General features: G+C 36.8%; 1 protein-coding gene and 1 long non-coding RNA gene across 3 annotated transcripts in view; both read right to left on the bottom strand.

The window, feature by feature from the left end:
* Positions 1–1,130: 1,130 nt before the first annotated feature.
* On the bottom strand, positions 1,131–10,183 carry LOC143881968 (5'-3' exonuclease family protein). Its single transcript, XM_077385335.1, has 5 exons — positions 9,810–10,183; positions 7,160–7,339; positions 3,819–4,053; positions 1,601–1,823; positions 1,131–1,489 (listed from the first exon to the last, which is right to left on the bottom strand). Exons 1-5 carry the CDS (start codon positions 10,143–10,145, stop codon positions 1,351–1,353), a joined length of 1,113 nt encoding a protein of 370 aa, XP_077241450.1. The 5' UTR covers positions 10,146–10,183; the 3' UTR covers positions 1,131–1,350.
* Positions 10,184–11,937: 1,754 nt separating this feature from the next.
* Positions 11,938–18,328, bottom strand: part of LOC143881970 (uncharacterized) — a 29,887-nt gene continuing 23,496 nt past the window's right edge. For both annotated transcript variants that reach the window (XR_013252048.1, XR_013252047.1), the window contains 5 exons: positions 14,892–15,292; positions 14,465–14,775; positions 13,861–14,367; positions 13,445–13,760; positions 11,938–12,291 (listed from right to left, as the gene is read on the bottom strand). This is a non-coding gene — a long non-coding RNA (uncharacterized LOC143881970). The remainder of the gene's footprint in view (positions 12,292–13,444; positions 13,761–13,860; positions 14,368–14,464; positions 14,776–14,891; positions 15,293–18,328) is intronic.

Raw genomic sequence — 18,328 nt, 5'->3', positions numbered from 1 at the left:
AATGAATTTCATGTGGATCCTTCCTGTTCAAAACAATGTCTTTTTTAAGTTAAGTTCCATCTGAGGAACATAGAAGACCTCTATCAAAGACAAAGTAAGGATAGAGGCTAGAGGTATGGATCTATGGTGAATCTATGTGATAGATCCTGCTCATGGATTAACAAAAATGTGCAAAAGTTCTATTTGCCTCTGCCATTCTACAAGTCTCTTCCTTTTTGCATATGGCATTGCCACTACCTTTGGCAGCATCCACTAATTCGGAACTTAATTTGAGAATCATATTTCAATCCAGACATTTTCGGGATGCCCCTAATAACCAACGAATGGCAAGTGCTTTTGCTTGTGATTTCGGTTTCAGTCCGAAATTTCGGATTTCAGCCAAAATTTAAAACCTTGCATATGACTAACGTGTATAAAATATATGGAGTGAGTTTGGCTTTTATCCAGCGCAATTGCTGGAATTGCTGGACCTTTACTTTGATCTAAACCGTCTGATCTATGGGTCAGGTCTTTTTTTGGTCCACCCAAAACATGGCCCGATGCTTCTGATTGGGGTCAGTGATGTTACGGTCAACAACAATTTACATGATTGGATCATATCTACTTGTGAATTTGTGATTTATATGCCAATAAATCAGTGTAAATGGACGGCCAATAAAGTTGAAAAAACCATGGTATAGAAACCGCCACAAATCAAAGGATTATGATCATCCTGTGAATCATCCCGTGAAGATCTATGGGGGGAACAAGTAGATAGTCTCAGTCATTTAATTATGGGGGCTCAGACAATCATAAAGGCTGTTGATATTGGCACTATCTTCTTTTAATATTTGCACAAACACAGCTGGTCTTCTCTCTTAAGGGGCTTCTAAGAGCTTTTTGGGAACTGTAATAACTTTTGACAGCTCTTCAAGTAATACAAGGCAACGTGAGTTAGTGCAGTTATCAAAACATTGTAGTGCCAATGTCAGATTTTTCAAACATTTCTTCTGTGGGTTTTGCCTTGTTTTGTTTCTGGAAAGTCAGAAGCTCACTGACCTGTATCTGGGCTATGGAGGAAAGCAACAAGCTGGGGCGCAACATGCATACTAATCATGAATTTGAAACATTTTTGAGATAAGAATCAAAGGTTTGAGACCTGACCATTCTCATTTTCTACTATATATTGCTTCAAGAATACAAGGACATTTCTTTTCCAGCAAGATTTGCGGATCTGTCATTTCCCCCAAAGGGCATACATACACAGTAACCAAGTGGATGTAATCAAAGGTTTGATTTTGAAATGGTTTGTAGATTCTCTTGATTTCCTGAAGCAATCAAGAGAAAGCACTTACAAGTAGGAGGTTAGCCTTACACAAGATATTGGGCTGTTCCATTACTGAGCTTCTGGGATTCTCCCAACTTTCTCAAAAAGCTAGATAAGATAGCCGAGTCATTGCAGGTGTCTCTCTCAGACAACCATTCCTCCTCAAGATGAACTTCAATATCCCTGCATGCATGCGGGTAAGTCACAAGAATGAAGTACTATTATAATTTTTAAATGGGCCTGCCAGCCAATAAAAGACCTCAAAATTAGAAAATAGTTGGGAGAGCATGGTACCTCCTAAGGCTAAGAACCTCATAATTTTTTCGCAGATAGTCAGCATGCTTGGTAAGGGCATCTTGTGCATAGGGTTTGGCCACAGTTCTAATCGCCGCTGCATTGAGTAAAGTCTCTAATGAACCATGCTTCTTTAAGAGCTTAATAGCTGTCTTTCGACCAAAACCAGGAGCCAAATGTTGAATGCCGGGAACACCATCAACATCATCACCGACAATGCAGCCTGCAGATTACAGATCCAACCAGTCACTCCCAAACTTTAATTTAATAAACTTAATAAGAAGGAATTCACCTCTAGACGTGAGAAAATTGAAGGCATTCTTAGCAAAAGAATTTGAAATCAAGGATTTGGGGACAGCTTAGATATTTACTGGGCATTCATGTTGCAAGGTCCAAGAAGTGCATCTTCATTTCACAAAGGAAGCACTTTTTGGGCTTAAGGATTCAAGGAAACTTTTTTTTTTGAATGGTAAGGATACAAGGAAACTAGGGGCAAACCCATAGACACGTATGACTGTTGATACCAATCACACGTTAAGTGAAAAAGAGTGGGAGTCCCTACCCCCAAAAAGGTTATTTAAGAGATTGGTCGGAGGTTTCCTTTGCTTATCTCTTAGTAGGTATGATCAAGGTTTTAAATTATGGTTTCGGTGTTGGTGGCCCCACTGAACCCGAAATATTTAGGTTTCGGCTGAAATTTCAGCCGAAATCATGTTAAAGTTATGATAATGATATCGTTTATTTAATTTCGACCGAAATGTCTAAAATTTCGGTGTGAATTTCGGCGATTTCGGTGGAAATTTCGGCTATTTCGGTGGAAATTTCATAAATTTCGGTGGAAATTTTGTAAAAATGGCTAAAAACGAAATTTCAACATAAATTTTAGTGACATTTCGGCTAAATTTCGGAATTTCGGTGAAATTTTGCTGAAATTTCACAGAAATCTTGTAAAGAAACGACTTCATGTAAATCTCGTTTGGTCACATTTCGTTTCGTTCCGGCTGAAATTTAAAACCAAGGGCATTCTCCATGAGTACCTTATTTAGAGGCAGCAGATGGTATCAAGGTATCTAAAGGGCTCTCTAAGAAAAGAGGAGTTGTTTTCTAATCGTTATCATCATGTGTATGCGTTTAATGATGCTGATTAGGAAGGTTCTATAGATGATAGACATTTTATTACAAGTTACTATACCTTTGTCGTAGGTAATTTAGTTTCTTGGAGAAGCAAGAAACGACCTGTTGCGGGCAGATCAAGTGCTAAGGCTGGGTATAGGGCTATGGACCATGGGGCTGCTGAGTTACTTTGGCTAGTAATTCTTCTATATGATCTGGTAGCGATGGTGGAAATGCCCGTGAAGCTTTTAATTTGACAACAAAGTTGATACTAATATAGCTCATAATGCGAGGGCTCTTCATTTTTTTTTGGAAGCCAAGACTCCCTTCAGCTCCTCTCTTCTCCTTTTCTCCTTCCCTCCTTTCTTGATTCATTTACAAAGCTAAATTGCAACCGTAAACAAAACTATGAATTCTGAGAAGCCAAATTTAAAGCAAACAAAGCAGTAGAGTTTCTCTATCTGTCAATGGAGTACTTAATCTTTCTACACCCAGTTCCTCTGGCATAAGAAAATAAGTGGTCTTTAATAGATAGCAAAAGTTTATGCAAATAGTACAAGAATAAGAATTATTCAAAATTATCAGTAGGTATAGACAATGATGACAGTCTATTAGGCTTAGGAATCTCACTTATTTGTGTGGGCACGGATAAAGATGAACTGATTTAGTAGGATTCTGATAGCAGCTATTTAAAAAACATGGATTTACTTCCTAAACCAAAGTCGGCGGTAAGAAAAGAAAAAAATGTATGAACAGAAACAACTAACTAGCTTGGGGAACCTCACTATGTTCTAGTCATCGAGAAGGTGAAAAGTGATTATGACATCTTGGGTTTCCATAATAAGACAGCACACATATGCTAAGTAGGCGTGCCATGGCAACGTGAACAAATCAATTCTTAGAATGAGCAGAATTTATTACCATGAATCACAATGAATATCGGAATAATATCATCAGTCAAAAGTAAATACAGCAAATATATCTTCCTTTTTTTGAATGATTACAACAAATATATCTTAGACCTACGAAAACTCAATTCAGTTCTATGGAGCTATGTAGTGCTTCAATGTGTAAAAGGACTACAGAAAATATATTTTATACTTACGAAGACTCAAGTCAGAGCTCGGATCACAATTATTTTGAGCTATGTAGTGCTTCAATGTGTAAAAGGACCAACGACCAAACTCTGGCATGGGCATAACAATTTGCACATCTTCAGATACCAACTGCTTGAAATCTTTATCAGGTGATCCAATAACTACTCGAAAACCTCTTTGTAGAACTTGATGTACAAGAGTTGCTATGATATCATCTGCTTCATAGCCTTTAATTTTTAGCACCTGCATTGCTTAATACTTTCAATATCATACCGGTGAGAGATTAGAGATCCTGCAATTGCAGCCCATCGAAAATTTAGCATCTAATATCCATTATCTACTAGATTCATCTAAGATTATTAGCTAATGATACTACAAGTGTGCTCATGAAAGTGAGGAAAAGATGGATGGATCAAGTTTCTCATAATCTCATCATCTATGCGAGAGTAGCTCCATAGGTAATCAAATAAAGATAATTGAATTATGTACTTTCCATTTGATAAAAAAAATTGAATTATGTGCTTCATAAAACAAAAATTACTCTTGCACTCCATAAAACACAAATTAAAATTGTACTCCATAAGACAAAAAAAATACTAAAATAAAGATTTAAATATTCTTACTATTATTTGGAACATTAATAAATATTTTATTAGAGAGACCATAAAATCTACAGGAGGGGCAAATCTTGCCCGGTGATTGAGGTCAGACTAAGCCCCCAAAACAAGTGAAAAGAAAAAGAAAAAAAAATCAAAACCCAATGTAGAATATTATCTCATCAATAACAAAATGTAAGAGAAAGTCAAAATTCTACATGAATTTGAAAATTGAAATCATTTGAAGATCAAAAAACCTAATTGAGCAACTCATTGCATAAAAAACATCCTTAGTGTTTTGGGATAAAACTACGGAGCATTCACAATGTATGCCTTATGATATGCTCAAGGATTTAACAAAGGTTTTTGTATGAGGATGTTCTCAGGTTAAGTCTCCCCTTACTAAGTTTTGTATCCCCTTCCAGCTTACCTACTATGGTACCGGAGTGAATATGATTTACGCCAATCACGTGTAAGCCCGTACATGGCAGTGCATAATATGATTCTTTTCTCTATTAGTAAACAGTAAACGAATGCAGTGTGAGATGGATGTTACGAGGTGTAGCTTCAGCAATAATGAGACGTGATAGTATTTGTGGAGAATCTCCTATTAAGGAATTATGCATTATACTAGGAACTCCTAATTTCATGGCAAATAAAGTTCTTTGATAATTTCTTTGCATGTACCGCAGTGTGGCATTAAAATAATAAAAAACCAATATTATCGTCATACTCATACCCACATAAATGAAGGCATTCTTTGTGCATTAAATTCTTGCAGTTGAATATCCTACCAGAAGAGGAGTGATATGAAAAGCCGGGCTCTATGAACTTCTCGAATGACAAACCACGTGAAATCATTTGAAGATCAAAAAACCTAATTGAGCAACTCATTGCATACGAAACATCCTTAGTATTTTGGGATAATACTATGGGGCATGCGCAGTTCCTTTATAGGAGATTACAACAATGTATGCCTTATGATATGCTGAAGGATTTAACAAAGGTTTTTGTATGAGGATGTTCTCAGGATAAGTCTCCCCTTACTAAGTTTTGTATCCCCTTCCAGCTTACCTACTATGGTACCAGAGTGAATATGATTTACGCCAATCACGTGTAAGCTAGTACATGGAAGTGTATATGATTCTTTTGTCTATCAGTAAATGAATGCAGTGTGAGATGGATGTCACAAGGTGTAGCTTCAGCAATAATGAGAAGTGATAGTATTTGCGGAGAATCTTCCTCTTAAGTAGTCATGCATCATAGTAGGAAATACTAATTTCACGGCAAATAAAGTCCTTTTGATAATTTCTTTGCATGTACTGGAGTGAGTCATTCTATTAATGCTCCTGATTTCACCTGTTTTGGCATGTCCTTTATCAATAGGCGGCACAGAATAGGCATAGTATATGCATAGTTTTAAATTTCCACCGAAATCGACACGAACGACCAGAATGTTTCTGTTTCCATCCTCACCGAAACACATATCGAAACAAAAATGCATACCGAAACCAAACTGTAACCGCATTAGTGTTACGCTATATAAGTATGTATTGCATAATTATATTTTTATTAATTGTATATGAAATGTGGCGTTTGTATTATGCATAAATATTTATATGAATGACATGTGAAATGTGGTGTGTACTGAATTATCTGATATGAGCAACAGTGCATGTCAATAGTGTCCGATATTGTTAACATTTTCCAACCAAAACCAAAACATTTCCATTTTTGGGGAGACAAAAAATGGAAACTGAAATTTCGAACCTTGAGAACAAGAAATGCATAAATGGCTAGAAGTTTATGTTCCCATGATCCCATCATCTTTGGTAAAATCAAGGCCATCGTGGAGACATTTATAAACTGTTTTACAGTGGTTCTTGGCAGATAATGCCAATCTCGCTTAGTAGGAAATGCCAGTAGAGAAATCTTACCAGCATAACAATGAGTTTCCTGTCACATATTCTATATCATCCAAGCACTCCAAATGGTTGTTGCTCTGCGTAAAAGTTATACCAATGACACGCCCATACTGTATTTGGGTAACATAGGTCATAATAATCACGACTCACTCATGAAATATACTTCATTGATTATAGAGTAACCTTTTTTTTTTGTTGAAGAAGGTAGCCAAATTTCATTAATAAAGAAAAGACCGAGATGGTCAATACAACAGAAAAGAAAGAAAGCAAGAAGAAGAAAAATACAATTCAAACATAGATGGGAAATCAAGGAGGCAGGTCATTGTAAAGCGCCAACTTCAGTGATTATAGAGTAACTTTTCTACTTAGAAATTGCTGTTTTTCTTTTTGGCTAATGGTAAAGATCAGAAATCTAGGTAGCAAAAGTCCTAAGTATTTCTCCTTGATTGTCTCTGAATTAAAGCCTAGAACTTTTCTATTTAGAAATTACTGTTTTGTTTTTTGGCTAATGGTAAAAATCAGAAATCTAAGTAGCAAAAGTCCCGAGTATTTCTCCCTTATTGTCTCTCAATTAAAGCCTAGAATATTCATTATATTCCAATAGTCATTCATTTATTACTTAAATGAGAATCTAATGTTTCTTTTACTGCATGTTAGATGTTCACCAGCTGTGAATCCTCACAATTGATCCAAATTAGGAGACATAAAATATCTATTTTTATAACATAAATGAGCAAAAATCGTTAAAACATCAACTATTCATGATTTTACTATAAATGTTATGTTTAATGTATAAGTAATACAAAAAGACAAGAAATTTGAACCCACAGGCACATTGCACTTTTGAAGGACATCTGTGACATGTGGCACAAAATAAGGTGAACTGTCAGCAAGTTTCCTTGGAAATTGTTGTGATGCAGATAACTGGCTCGAGACCTTCCTCCTATGGGCTTTATATGAAGGCAGTAATTGTCTCCGATATTCATTTCCTCCTTCCCCATCAAGAACCTGATGATATAGGTTCCAGTTAATACAAAAGGGAAAGCAAAATCCGAACCATCATTTAAGTTTTAGCATAGTGTAGAACCTCAAACAATTTATAGGTATTAGAAGAAAGTCATTACAGTTTAACTATGATTTAAAATAAAATAGTTCTCTGAGTGCCCATTGGATTGGTTTGAGAAACGACTTCAAAGTACTGCATAGCATGGAAATAAGGAAATCAGATGCTACACTGAAATGAGCGATCAGATCTGCTCTTAAGAATTTCTCAAGTCATTATGTTTTTTTTTTTCTTGAAAACACTCAAATCACGAGGTTTTAGGGTTCGAGACAGTACCCAACAAAAGTGTTGTGTTGTAAGCGTGGTGGTTGAAAGATCCTGCAATTAAAAGATATACATAGAAAGGGATCTGGGCTGAATCACAATAAGCCCAAAGTAGGTAGAAAGATAAAAATGGAAATAGGCTTACAAAGATGGAAGGAAGAGAGATGTGGAGATCTATGTTTCCCTTAAGACCCCCCTCAAACATATGGCCACAATGGGGCCATCAGTTTGCTTTTGAAACGAATGGAGGGTGGAAGTAGGCCCTTGTTGAAGACATCCACAAGTTGATAGGCTGAGTTGATGAGCCGTAGCCTGAGAGGGCCTTTAACAACCAAATATCAAACAAAAGTGATGATCCATCTCATGTGTTTGGTTTGAGCGTGGAAAACTGGATTAGCGGCTGTATGTTGAGCACTCACGTTCTCACAGCTGAGGATAAAAGTGGATGAGATAGGTTTGCCAAGATCTCAAAGGAGATTGGAAAGCTAGATTGTGATGACCATTCAAAAAAGAAAGAAAGAAAAGAATTCTTTATTTCTTTGACGTCTAACTGACGAATGGAACCTCACCGAGAGACAACAAAAGAGTGGAATGAGTGAATCATGGTAGCTTTGATGAGTGAAGAAAAAGCCTTGCAAATCCAACATGAACTTTTGATGGAATCCTTTAGCGACTAGGTGAGCCTACCAGCATTCGATGGAGACATATGCATGTTGTTTGATTTGATATACCCATCGACATCCAACTACATTCATGGACAGCGTACGTTGAACAAGAGTCCATGTGTGATTCAAGTGCATGAAATTCTTCATCCATTGTTGCGGTCCACTTTAGCCAGGGCGCGACCGGTCCGTTGCTAGTCATCTGATTGGAGTATCAATCAGTCAATCGGTTAGGATACGTTTGATCGGTACGTTGCGTCAATCATCAAAATAGGTAATTCTATTTCAGAAATTTATCCGGGTTTCTCTTGTTTTCTCTCCCAATCGATCTAAACTCATTTAGATTGATCCACACACCTCCGAAATCAAAACTAAACCACAGAGATATGAAACGAAGGTTACCCTGTGACAAAACTTTCTGAAACTCTACGTCCCGCTAGAATCTCTATCAAAGCTTTCAAAACTCCGCTGTTCATGATCATATATCGTCAATGATAACTCCAACCATGGCCCTACTTCAGCCCAAGCCATTAACCTTGTACGCTGATACCATCTTTTTTTGGAATTAAAGGTAATCCATTATCGGGCCTACCAAGATCTAAACGGTACATGCACAATAGAAATAAACAAGTCATAAGTTGCAAACGAGTGTTTTACGCGGTGCCACAAAGTTACCTGCACCCACAGGAGAGAAACTCTGATTTTCCACTATGAAAAAATTTACAAAGATTACAACAGGATGGATGAGGTGAATTCTCTTCAGTAGAACTAAACTAGAGCCATATTCTGCCTTCCTCCAAGCGAAGTGGTCATTGACCCCAATTGAATGCATAAAATACAATTTTTTTTTTTGAAAAGGTTAGTTGCATAAGTGTTCATAAAATACAATTGATGTATGATGGAAAACTTGAAAGGTACATGAGATGAGTCCATGCACATTTCACATACACCTAAACAGTATACATTATGACTACATTGTTTGTAGGTTTCTACATCGATTTCAATGCCATAAAGCTTTTGAAAACCTTCACATGCATTCATGCACACTGATATGTTAAACCTTCAAATGCATTCATGCACTCTGTTATGTTGTTATAAACCAAATCAATATCGCAAATGGCTCAATTTTTCTCACAGAAACGTGCAGAACATATATAAAAAGCAGATTCAAAGTGGGCACCTCATTAAAAGTATCCATGGTGGAAGGATATGTTCATAACCAAATTTTACATTCTCAAAGTTGTTGAATATTTAAAATTCAACAGATTGGAAGGCACCCGCCTTATGTAAATGGGTGGAATCTTACTAGAAGTAGAAAATGGATTGAAATAGCAAAGCCCACTTGGGAGTTTAGGGCATGGGGTTAGGGTTTAGGGTTTAGGATTTCGGGCTTAGGGTTTAGAGTTTAGGGTTTTGGGATTTAGGGTTTTAGGATTTAGGGTTAAGATTGGAGCATAGAGTGAAAGATGGAGAAAGAAGAAGAATTTACCGCGATGATGGGATCACGATGGGTGACTTGAGAGAAGAAGAGAGATAACCAGTGGGCGAAGGAGCGTAAGCTGGGTTTGCTTCCGTTGTAACAGATAGGATTTACATCCAAGAAGAAAAGCCTTGCATTCCTTTTGTTATTGTTGTGAGATTTGCTCTGTTGTTGTATTCCTTGATGGGGCAATCCCCCGCCAACACCACCAGTAAATACAGTGTTCTGGGAAGAGGCCCTCACTCTTATCCTTCGTGGAAGAGAAGAAAAGGGTTGGTCGGAGATATTGGAGGAAGTGAGAGGAGAGCGATGGAATTGGGTAAAAAGAGCAGTCACTTCCCCCATCTCTCACTCTCTGAGTCTGAGACTCTGTCATTTCTAAATTTGAATATGCTGTTATAGGATGAGCCGATGAGGTGAGTGAGCGAGATTGTGGGTCCGACCTTAGATTGATCTGAACCGTCAATTTTATGGGTACTGGTTTGGGCCCCTTGTGTCGCAACATCACGTTGATCTTGCAATAATAATGCCCAATAATGTATATTTTTTCGGTCTTTGAACATATGTGGTCAAAATCTATGTCTAGGCAACCGTTCATATTCAACGAAATAAGAGCACATTATTCTACGCTTCAGATCAATTTAAAAATACATTATTGGTATGATTTTAAGGCGGTTGGGGGATACAAAATAAGGCTTATAAAATGGACGATTTAGATCAATCTAAAGTAGGACCTACTAGTGGGCGTGCCTTATTATAGAAGGGCTCTCTCTCTCTCTCTCTCTCTCCGCTTGATTCCGACAAATTTCCAGGCGATTTACAGCATGAGAGAAAACTCGGGCCAAAGTCATCACTCCTGTAATAATCAGAAGGAAAGTGTTTCTTAGCTCTTATCTGAGCTCGAGCTCAAAAACTCATGTAGGCCCACATTTTTGGGGGTGATCCAAAGCATTCATTTGAAAGGCTCTTTCTTAGATATGGTGTGTACTAAAAGTCAGGTTGTTAGATCATACTAAACCTTCTATTTGTAGAGGGAAAAATTGGAGAAGGTAAAATCATAAGGGAAGGAAGAACAACTATCAAGAAAAAGCAAATTTAAAATTCTTTAGATGAGGTTCACCAAAATGTTTTCATATGCCATTAGATGTAGCTTAGAGAATGTTAGAAAGTGATCTTAGAGAATGTTAGAATGTGATAACACCAAGACGTGCCTGGTGGAAATATTAGACAGGGGTATCTCCTATTTGTATATTAGCACCATAACAAATGGAATGCAATATACAAACCAAACATGTAAAAAGAGTAGTATATCCCAATTGCTAGCAAACATACAAAAAAAGATGGATCATATTAAGAATTTTGAAGGAAGTAGAAAAACAAAAAGGAATGTTCTTGAACCACTTCTCAAGACAAGTATCTCAAGATATTTCAAAAAGTAGCATTATCGTCTTCCATTAACCGATCTATAGTGCACCGCTTAAGATGGTTTGGACATATCCAACGTAGGCCTTTGGATGCTCCTATGAGAAGAGGCGACTCGTGCCCAATTAATAGGATAAAAAGAGGTAGGGGCAGACCGAAAACAACTTGGGTAGAAATAGTGAGGAAAAACTTGATAGCTAGGAAGTAGGAACATAACAAAGAACATGACCTTGGATAAGATAAAATGAAAGAAAATGATCCATGTAGAAGAACCCAACTAGAACCAAGATTAGAGCCGGGTAGATTCCTTTTAACTACTTCATGAATTTTTTTTTAAAGGATTCATTTAGCTGGCCCCAACTAGTTTGGGACAAAGGCTTTGTTGAGTTGAGTTGAGATTAACCAATCTATACTGCACTCCAATCTGTCACTGATCTGCAGAGAGAGTCTCATGTTTCCCCAAACGACAAGAGCAGGGCCATCTTCAAGTGAATAAAAACCGTACAATTTTAAGAAGAAAGGTACTTATCAGTCATAATGGGACAACCATCAAAATTAGTGATATGGAGTTTTAAAAAATAAGCATACGCATGGCTCCTTCATGGAAATTAAGCAGTCCATTTTGAGCATTCTGCTAGTAATCTTGCTACCCCTATCATGCAAATTTCTACATCAAGGCTAGATTTAAAGCCATGAGCATTCCAACAGCCATAAATGGGGGAAAAAACAACTGCGCCTTTTGGTTACATTTTAGAGAAGTTGTTATCACCTGGCAATGCTTGCTTGGTGCTCCATAATCCATTAACACTCATATCCATATAAAAGACTAACTACAAAATCCATGTAAAAGACTAACTAAAAACACGTCCATCAGCCACCCAGTTCCATCTAAAATATGAGGGTAGTCCTACATCATTCTTGCTTCAAGAAGAAGATGTCAGAACAAAAATGGAGAGAAGCTCCTTGATTAGCTAGTATCTTGCAGCTCGGCCAACCTCTATATGTCTTCATCATCAATGGATGCCCTACCCAAACATTTATGCATGTTTTCCTTCCCCTCAAGGAGTGCCTAAAATTTAAGCAAACGTGAGTAACAAAACATCAAACAAAGAACCAAATTAAAATTACAAGAAGAAACATTGGACAACAATAGTCATCTCATCACATGACACCATTAAAGAATTGAAGAAACATCACCATCTTAGCCAACACAACTCATACAACAAAATTTAATGTAGACCCCTATAAGATTTGTGACATTTTTCAAAAACCCATCGAAGTACAGAGTTTATTTTATTTTCAAAGACAGCAATCATGCACCCACAATAAATAAATAAAATAAAATAAAATAAATCGAAGAAACATCAACATCTTATCCACCACCATTCCTACAACAAAATTTCACATGGTCCCCTATAAAATTTGTGAGACTTCTAAAAAAAACCATCGATTACGTGGTTTACTATGTACTTACTCACCCATGCCTAAAAAAATTGGCACAAATAAATAGAATAGATAAACTTTGTGAGATTTGTCAAAAAATGCTTTACCAAAAGAGTCACTTCTGCCTGAATTCTGTGTTTGATTCCTTCAATACTAAGAACAGAAATCAAGATAAGGACCATCAAGAGTCAAAGTATGGCCAGAACCTTAAAAATTTACACAAGAACTCCAGGCACATAGTCACATGACAGTCCAGTGCTGACTGTAATTCGAAACTGTGCTGAATTGAAGTTCCAATGAACAATGGTGTGCTCGCCATCTAGCAACAGGTTCTCAGGAATAGATGGCTTAAATGACAAGAAACATCCTGGAAAAATCTCCTAAAATGTGTACTACACTCAATAGAAAAAGCAAGGTCCCATACTTAGTGCTTCAGAAAATTTTTAATTCTTAAAGGTTCTTTATACTATCAATGGTGTCAGGCATAGGTATGGCACCCAGTTCAACTATCTAAAGTTACAATGTGATAAGAAATGGAAGAAGTAAACAACAACAGCATCATACTGATGAAGTGAAATGTACAGATAAAATTTCATGGTTGGAAGAAAACACCTACTAATGAAAAAAAGAGTTAACCACAACAGAATTCCACATTATTTGTTGAGCACTATAAGGGACTGACAAACAACAAATGATCAAATACACCCAAGAGTGAAATAGGAGAAATCAGTTGGAAAACATCTTTAATTACACTCTATGTGCATGTAAACCAAGCTTACCAGGCTTCATCAGCTCGTGCCTTTAAAAAAGAAACATTCACTGCAACTCACGCTCAAGAATTTCGTGTCCTTCAAAATAGCGGTATTCAATAGATTCCTAGATATATGATTGACACAAAAAGTTGAGATATGCATGTCATTGACAAAGTTCTGGTCCAAATAAACAGTCTTGGGGTCACTAGTATTTAAAACATGTTGTGAGTGAAGAGCGCTCTTTAAGGTCATATAACCGTGAAATATTACGCCTGAAGAAAATATTCTCCATGACCACCAAATTCTTTTTCAATTCTTTCTTACCAGTTTGTGGGATTGTAACCTGCAATAAAAAATCAATTCAAACAAGGATGACCACACGTTCAAAAAGTATTTGAATTAGATAGTCAAAGAAGTAGATAAAACTTTAAAAGACAATATACCTGATATATGTCTAGAATTTTCGCAAGGCATGTTGGGCTCTCTGTAGCCAAAGATTTAGAAGTGTACTGAATATACGATTCAACAAACTTTAAAAAGGATTTGAATTCAATTTTTTGGACCTCCTTCGCAATAAACCTTTCATCTAATGTCTTTGCGAAAAAAACTTTGCTCTTCCCACCTTAAGGATCTCACTCGTTACAACTTATGAGAGAATGAATATATGCACGTTCGCTTGGACAACATTTGTTTCGAAGTTCATAAAATTGTCTTAGATAGTTGCATGCTACTGAATATTTGCTCTTTCCAACAGATAGACTAATTTCAGCAAAGTTTTCAATCAAATTATCTTGATGTTCCAATGAAGCTAGAGCCCATGATATTGATCATTCTTCATGGACAAAGGCACTTGTACATTTGGATTGCCAAACTTCAAAACTGGAGGTGGCATGCATGTATTGTATATCTCAGTTGAAGAGTATTCAAACATGGCAACCATAGAGCCCAATCTGTTCATTATCCATAGGTATTAGGGGGCATGCATAATAATCTAAGCAAATCAGTACAATAAAACAATTGGAGATAGGACTAATTGTAAAGCTATACCCATAGAAATTGATGCATTGTTTGTGCAAATTCTTGCAAAGATAAGCATAATGATTTGAAAAGCCAAAGTCAAGGAACTTCCCAAACAACAAGCGAAGGGCTTCTTTGGAGATCACTCTATGTCCAGGGATTAATATCATGTCCTCCTCCTCACATTTGAAACACTATCTCTACATCCAAATCTTGTTTTCTATTTTATCAGGTAGAGGAGACTCAAGCCGATTGATTTGTATTATAAGCTTACCATGCTGGTGAACATAATAATAGACATGATTTCTTAACGGTTCATTACATTCTAGACATTGGTGGCCCTGTCATTAACACGTATGTTTGTATGAGTTATTTCCATTCAAGTAATGCAAAATGCAACATAAAGTGACAATTCTACATGAAATTGAATACTGAAATTATTTGAACATATAAATACCTCATTGAGCAACTCCTTGCATAAAAATCGTCCTAGGGTTATGTCAGAATTTCCATAGTAATTTATTAGAGAAGGTTCTTTTGCATCATTACAAACAGTTTTTTGTAAGACACATCGGCGGGTCAACGAAACCAAGATGCTTCGATGTTCAAGAATAATTTCATTGGACTGCTGGTTGGAAGAAGATGCTCCATCAGGGTCAGAGTGGACAGACCTTTTATGAAAATCTAACAAAGTTGAAAATATCTGCCTGTGATCCAAAAGGAATGGTTTTTCAAGCATCAACTGTGATCCCAAAGGAATGATTTTTCAAGCATCAATTGATATGCCATAAATACGGCATCTGCCACAGCCCTTTGGAACTTGTTCAATTCATCACTTTCAAGTCCCCTCAGCAAAATCTGCAACAATATGAAATAGTTTCATCAATAAATGAATAACAGATGCAATCAAATGAAATACAGAAATCAAAACAGAAAATGATGGTCTCCAGTGGATAACACAAGAGTGCAATTTGATTGTGCAATCCATATACATAAGAAAAAGAAGCATGTGATATTTGGATTTTCATATTTAAAAACAGGATTTGACATTGTGGCTATAATTAATTTTAAGGATGCTTATTAACATTTAAATGAACAGGAGTATAAAAAGATGAAACTCTTATTATACAAAGAACTTTTGGTGCTGTAGATGTTGGGAAAGGATTTTCTCAGACGGTAGAGAACCAAATGCATGTGCCACTGTTGAGGCAGAGAGGAACATTCAGCTTCTATATTTTTGGTGCTCTAGAGCTTCATCTATGGAATGCTTGTGCAGATGCCTTTCTATGGTTTTGTTCCAAGGATGACACCAAACTCGAGGTATGCAAAATCCCATAATTTGAAGAGGAAGCAGAAGTTCCTAGCACTGCATTTGCCAGTTCTATTTAAGCAATAGATTCTCCGGCTTATCCAAATCAATCCAGACTAGGCACTAATTGCATAGATCCTCAAATTCACATCATTGTAAAACAAACACCAAATTACTACTGAAGCTAACTGCTATTGAAGCAAGAGAAAGCATGAGAAAGAATCATATCTTACGGCTCTGTTTGGATTGCAGGAATTTTCTGGAAAAGTTGGGAAAGGAAAAATATGTTATGTACCCAAGATTAGCTGGAAGATCTTCTTGGTTTTCTTAGTAGTAAATTTTCTTATTTCTTGTTATAGCTAGGATATTCCCCTGAATATTAGTTTCCTTTTATTTTTATCTTGTTTCCTAAGTATCCCTTAGGATTTGGGAAGTTTGGATTGTTTCCTAAATAGTAGAAATGCTAATTCTATAAGTATATAATCTCTTTCTTTTTAACGGATGAATGGAAAAGTAATGACTGTTTTAGGAGATTTGGCCATCTCGAATAGGCCTACATTGTTTCTTTCTCTCTTATTTTTACTTTTATCCAAGGGGTATCATCTAGTATCAGAGCTATGGCTAATGAAAGTCATGCTACCCGAAACCAGCGGATGGAGGCAGAGATTTGATCTCTTAAAGGAAGGCTACAACATAGCGCACGGACGTATTCTTGAAGATATTCTAAAGAAATTGACGGCCTTGGATGCAACATGCCAAAGTTTAGTCGCATCAAAGGTTCAAGACAAAGTGGATGATGCCCCCGTAGCACTACAAGTAAATCAAGGAAATCTTGAAGATGTGCAGACACATCTCCGTACCCTCCGTCTAGAATTTCCTAAATTTGACGGATCCGATCCAGCCGGGTGGGTTTTTAGTGCTGAACAATTTCAAAGGTTCGATAAAATACCCGATGAGTGTATGGTAGATTTGGCATCGATCCACCTTACTAGGGATGCAATACCATGGTTTTGTTGGATGGAGAAGACCATGGGTGTAATGGCATGGTCAAAATTCAAGCATGCTTTATGTGCTCGGTTAGGGCCGCCCGGAAGCGACGATCCAGGAGGAGCACTATCAAAATTACAACAAACAGAATCTATTCGGAAATATCAGTCGCAGTTTGAGCGATTGGTCAACTGAACTGTACGATTACCCGAATCATTCTTAATCGAATGGTTTATTTCGGGCCTTCGTGACGATATCCGAGCCGGGGTTAAAATGTTTCAACCGATTACTCTCCAGCATGCTTCCCAACTAGCCTTGTTACATGAGGAATTATCTCTAGCTAGTGGTCAAAACTCGACCCCCCCCAACTACCAAATTCATCGATGTCTACTCCTACGGCTGTCGCCCTCATGAAGGAAGGACCATTACCAGCAAAAAAATTAACTCCTACCGAATTAATCAAGCGGTGCAAGAAAGGGTTATGCTATAATTGCGGTGAGAAGTATAGCCCACTCCATCAATGTCGAGGACAGTTGGCGATATTAGAAGGATTTGGATTTGAAAGCGAGGTAGAAGAAATAATACAAGTAGAAGGATCTTAGTCCTTGAGGACAAGGACTCTTAAGAGGAAGGGAATGTTATGTACCCAAGATTAGCTGGAAGATCTTCTTGGTTTCCTTAGTAGTAGATTTCCTTATTTCATGCTATAGCTAGGATATTCCCCTTAATATTAGTTTCCTCTTATTTTTATCTTGTTTCCTAAGTATCCCTTAGGAATTGGGAAGTTTGGATTGTTTCCTAAATAGTAGAAATGCTAATTTTATAAGCATGTAATCTCTTTCTTTTTAACGTATGAGTGGAAAAGCAAGGACTGTTTTAGGAGATTTGGCCACTCGAATAGGCCTACATTATTTCTCTCTCTTATTTTTACTTTTATCCAAATATTTCTAAAATTTCCTACTTTTTTTACACAAGAAAAATATAACCAGAACCATACCTATTCAGTTTTTACTTGGGACCTTTGATTTAAGATAATATCCTTCTAAATTAACAATAATCATATCATTTCTCTCTTAATAGTGGACAAAAATTCCTGAAAAATATTTTCTATCAGAAATGTTTTTCTTGCAATCCAAACAGGGCCAATGGTCTTGTTTATTTAGGAAATTATTTTTTCTGGAAAAAGGCTTTGATGTGCTGCGAAAAACAAGAACGAAATGAAATAAAATCTGACAGGGAAAAAACATAAAGCACGCTCATGCAGGCTTCTTTATTGTAGAATTGAAATTGTCTAAAGTTGGGTTTGTTCGTTCGCTTATCTGCAGCTGGTTTTTCCTACTATGTCAAAGCAACAAAGCATGCTTATCCACTCTTTGTTATATGTTTTTTTTAGAGCAATGCCTGTAGCCAACAGGGCCTCCAAGTATCAGTTGATGCGATAGCAGATCAGTTGATATGAATATTGCATTGCAAGGTCACCGATATCTGATGCTAATGCTTAGGCTCTGTTCGTTTTGGATTTTGAGAAATGATTTTGAATCGAAAACTGATTATTGGTCTCAAAATTAAAAGTCCAATAATCGGTTTTGGACTCGAAA

The sequence above is a fragment of the Tasmannia lanceolata genome, unplaced genomic scaffold (assembly GCF_043159265.1).
Source record: "Tasmannia lanceolata isolate RefF3 unplaced genomic scaffold, GAP_Taslan_0.1 ptg000007l, whole genome shotgun sequence".
Taxonomy (NCBI): Eukaryota; Viridiplantae; Streptophyta; class Magnoliopsida; order Canellales; family Winteraceae; genus Tasmannia; species Tasmannia lanceolata.
Note: the sequence above shows the minus strand (reverse complement) of the source record. Positions and strands in the feature narration are given on the sequence as shown.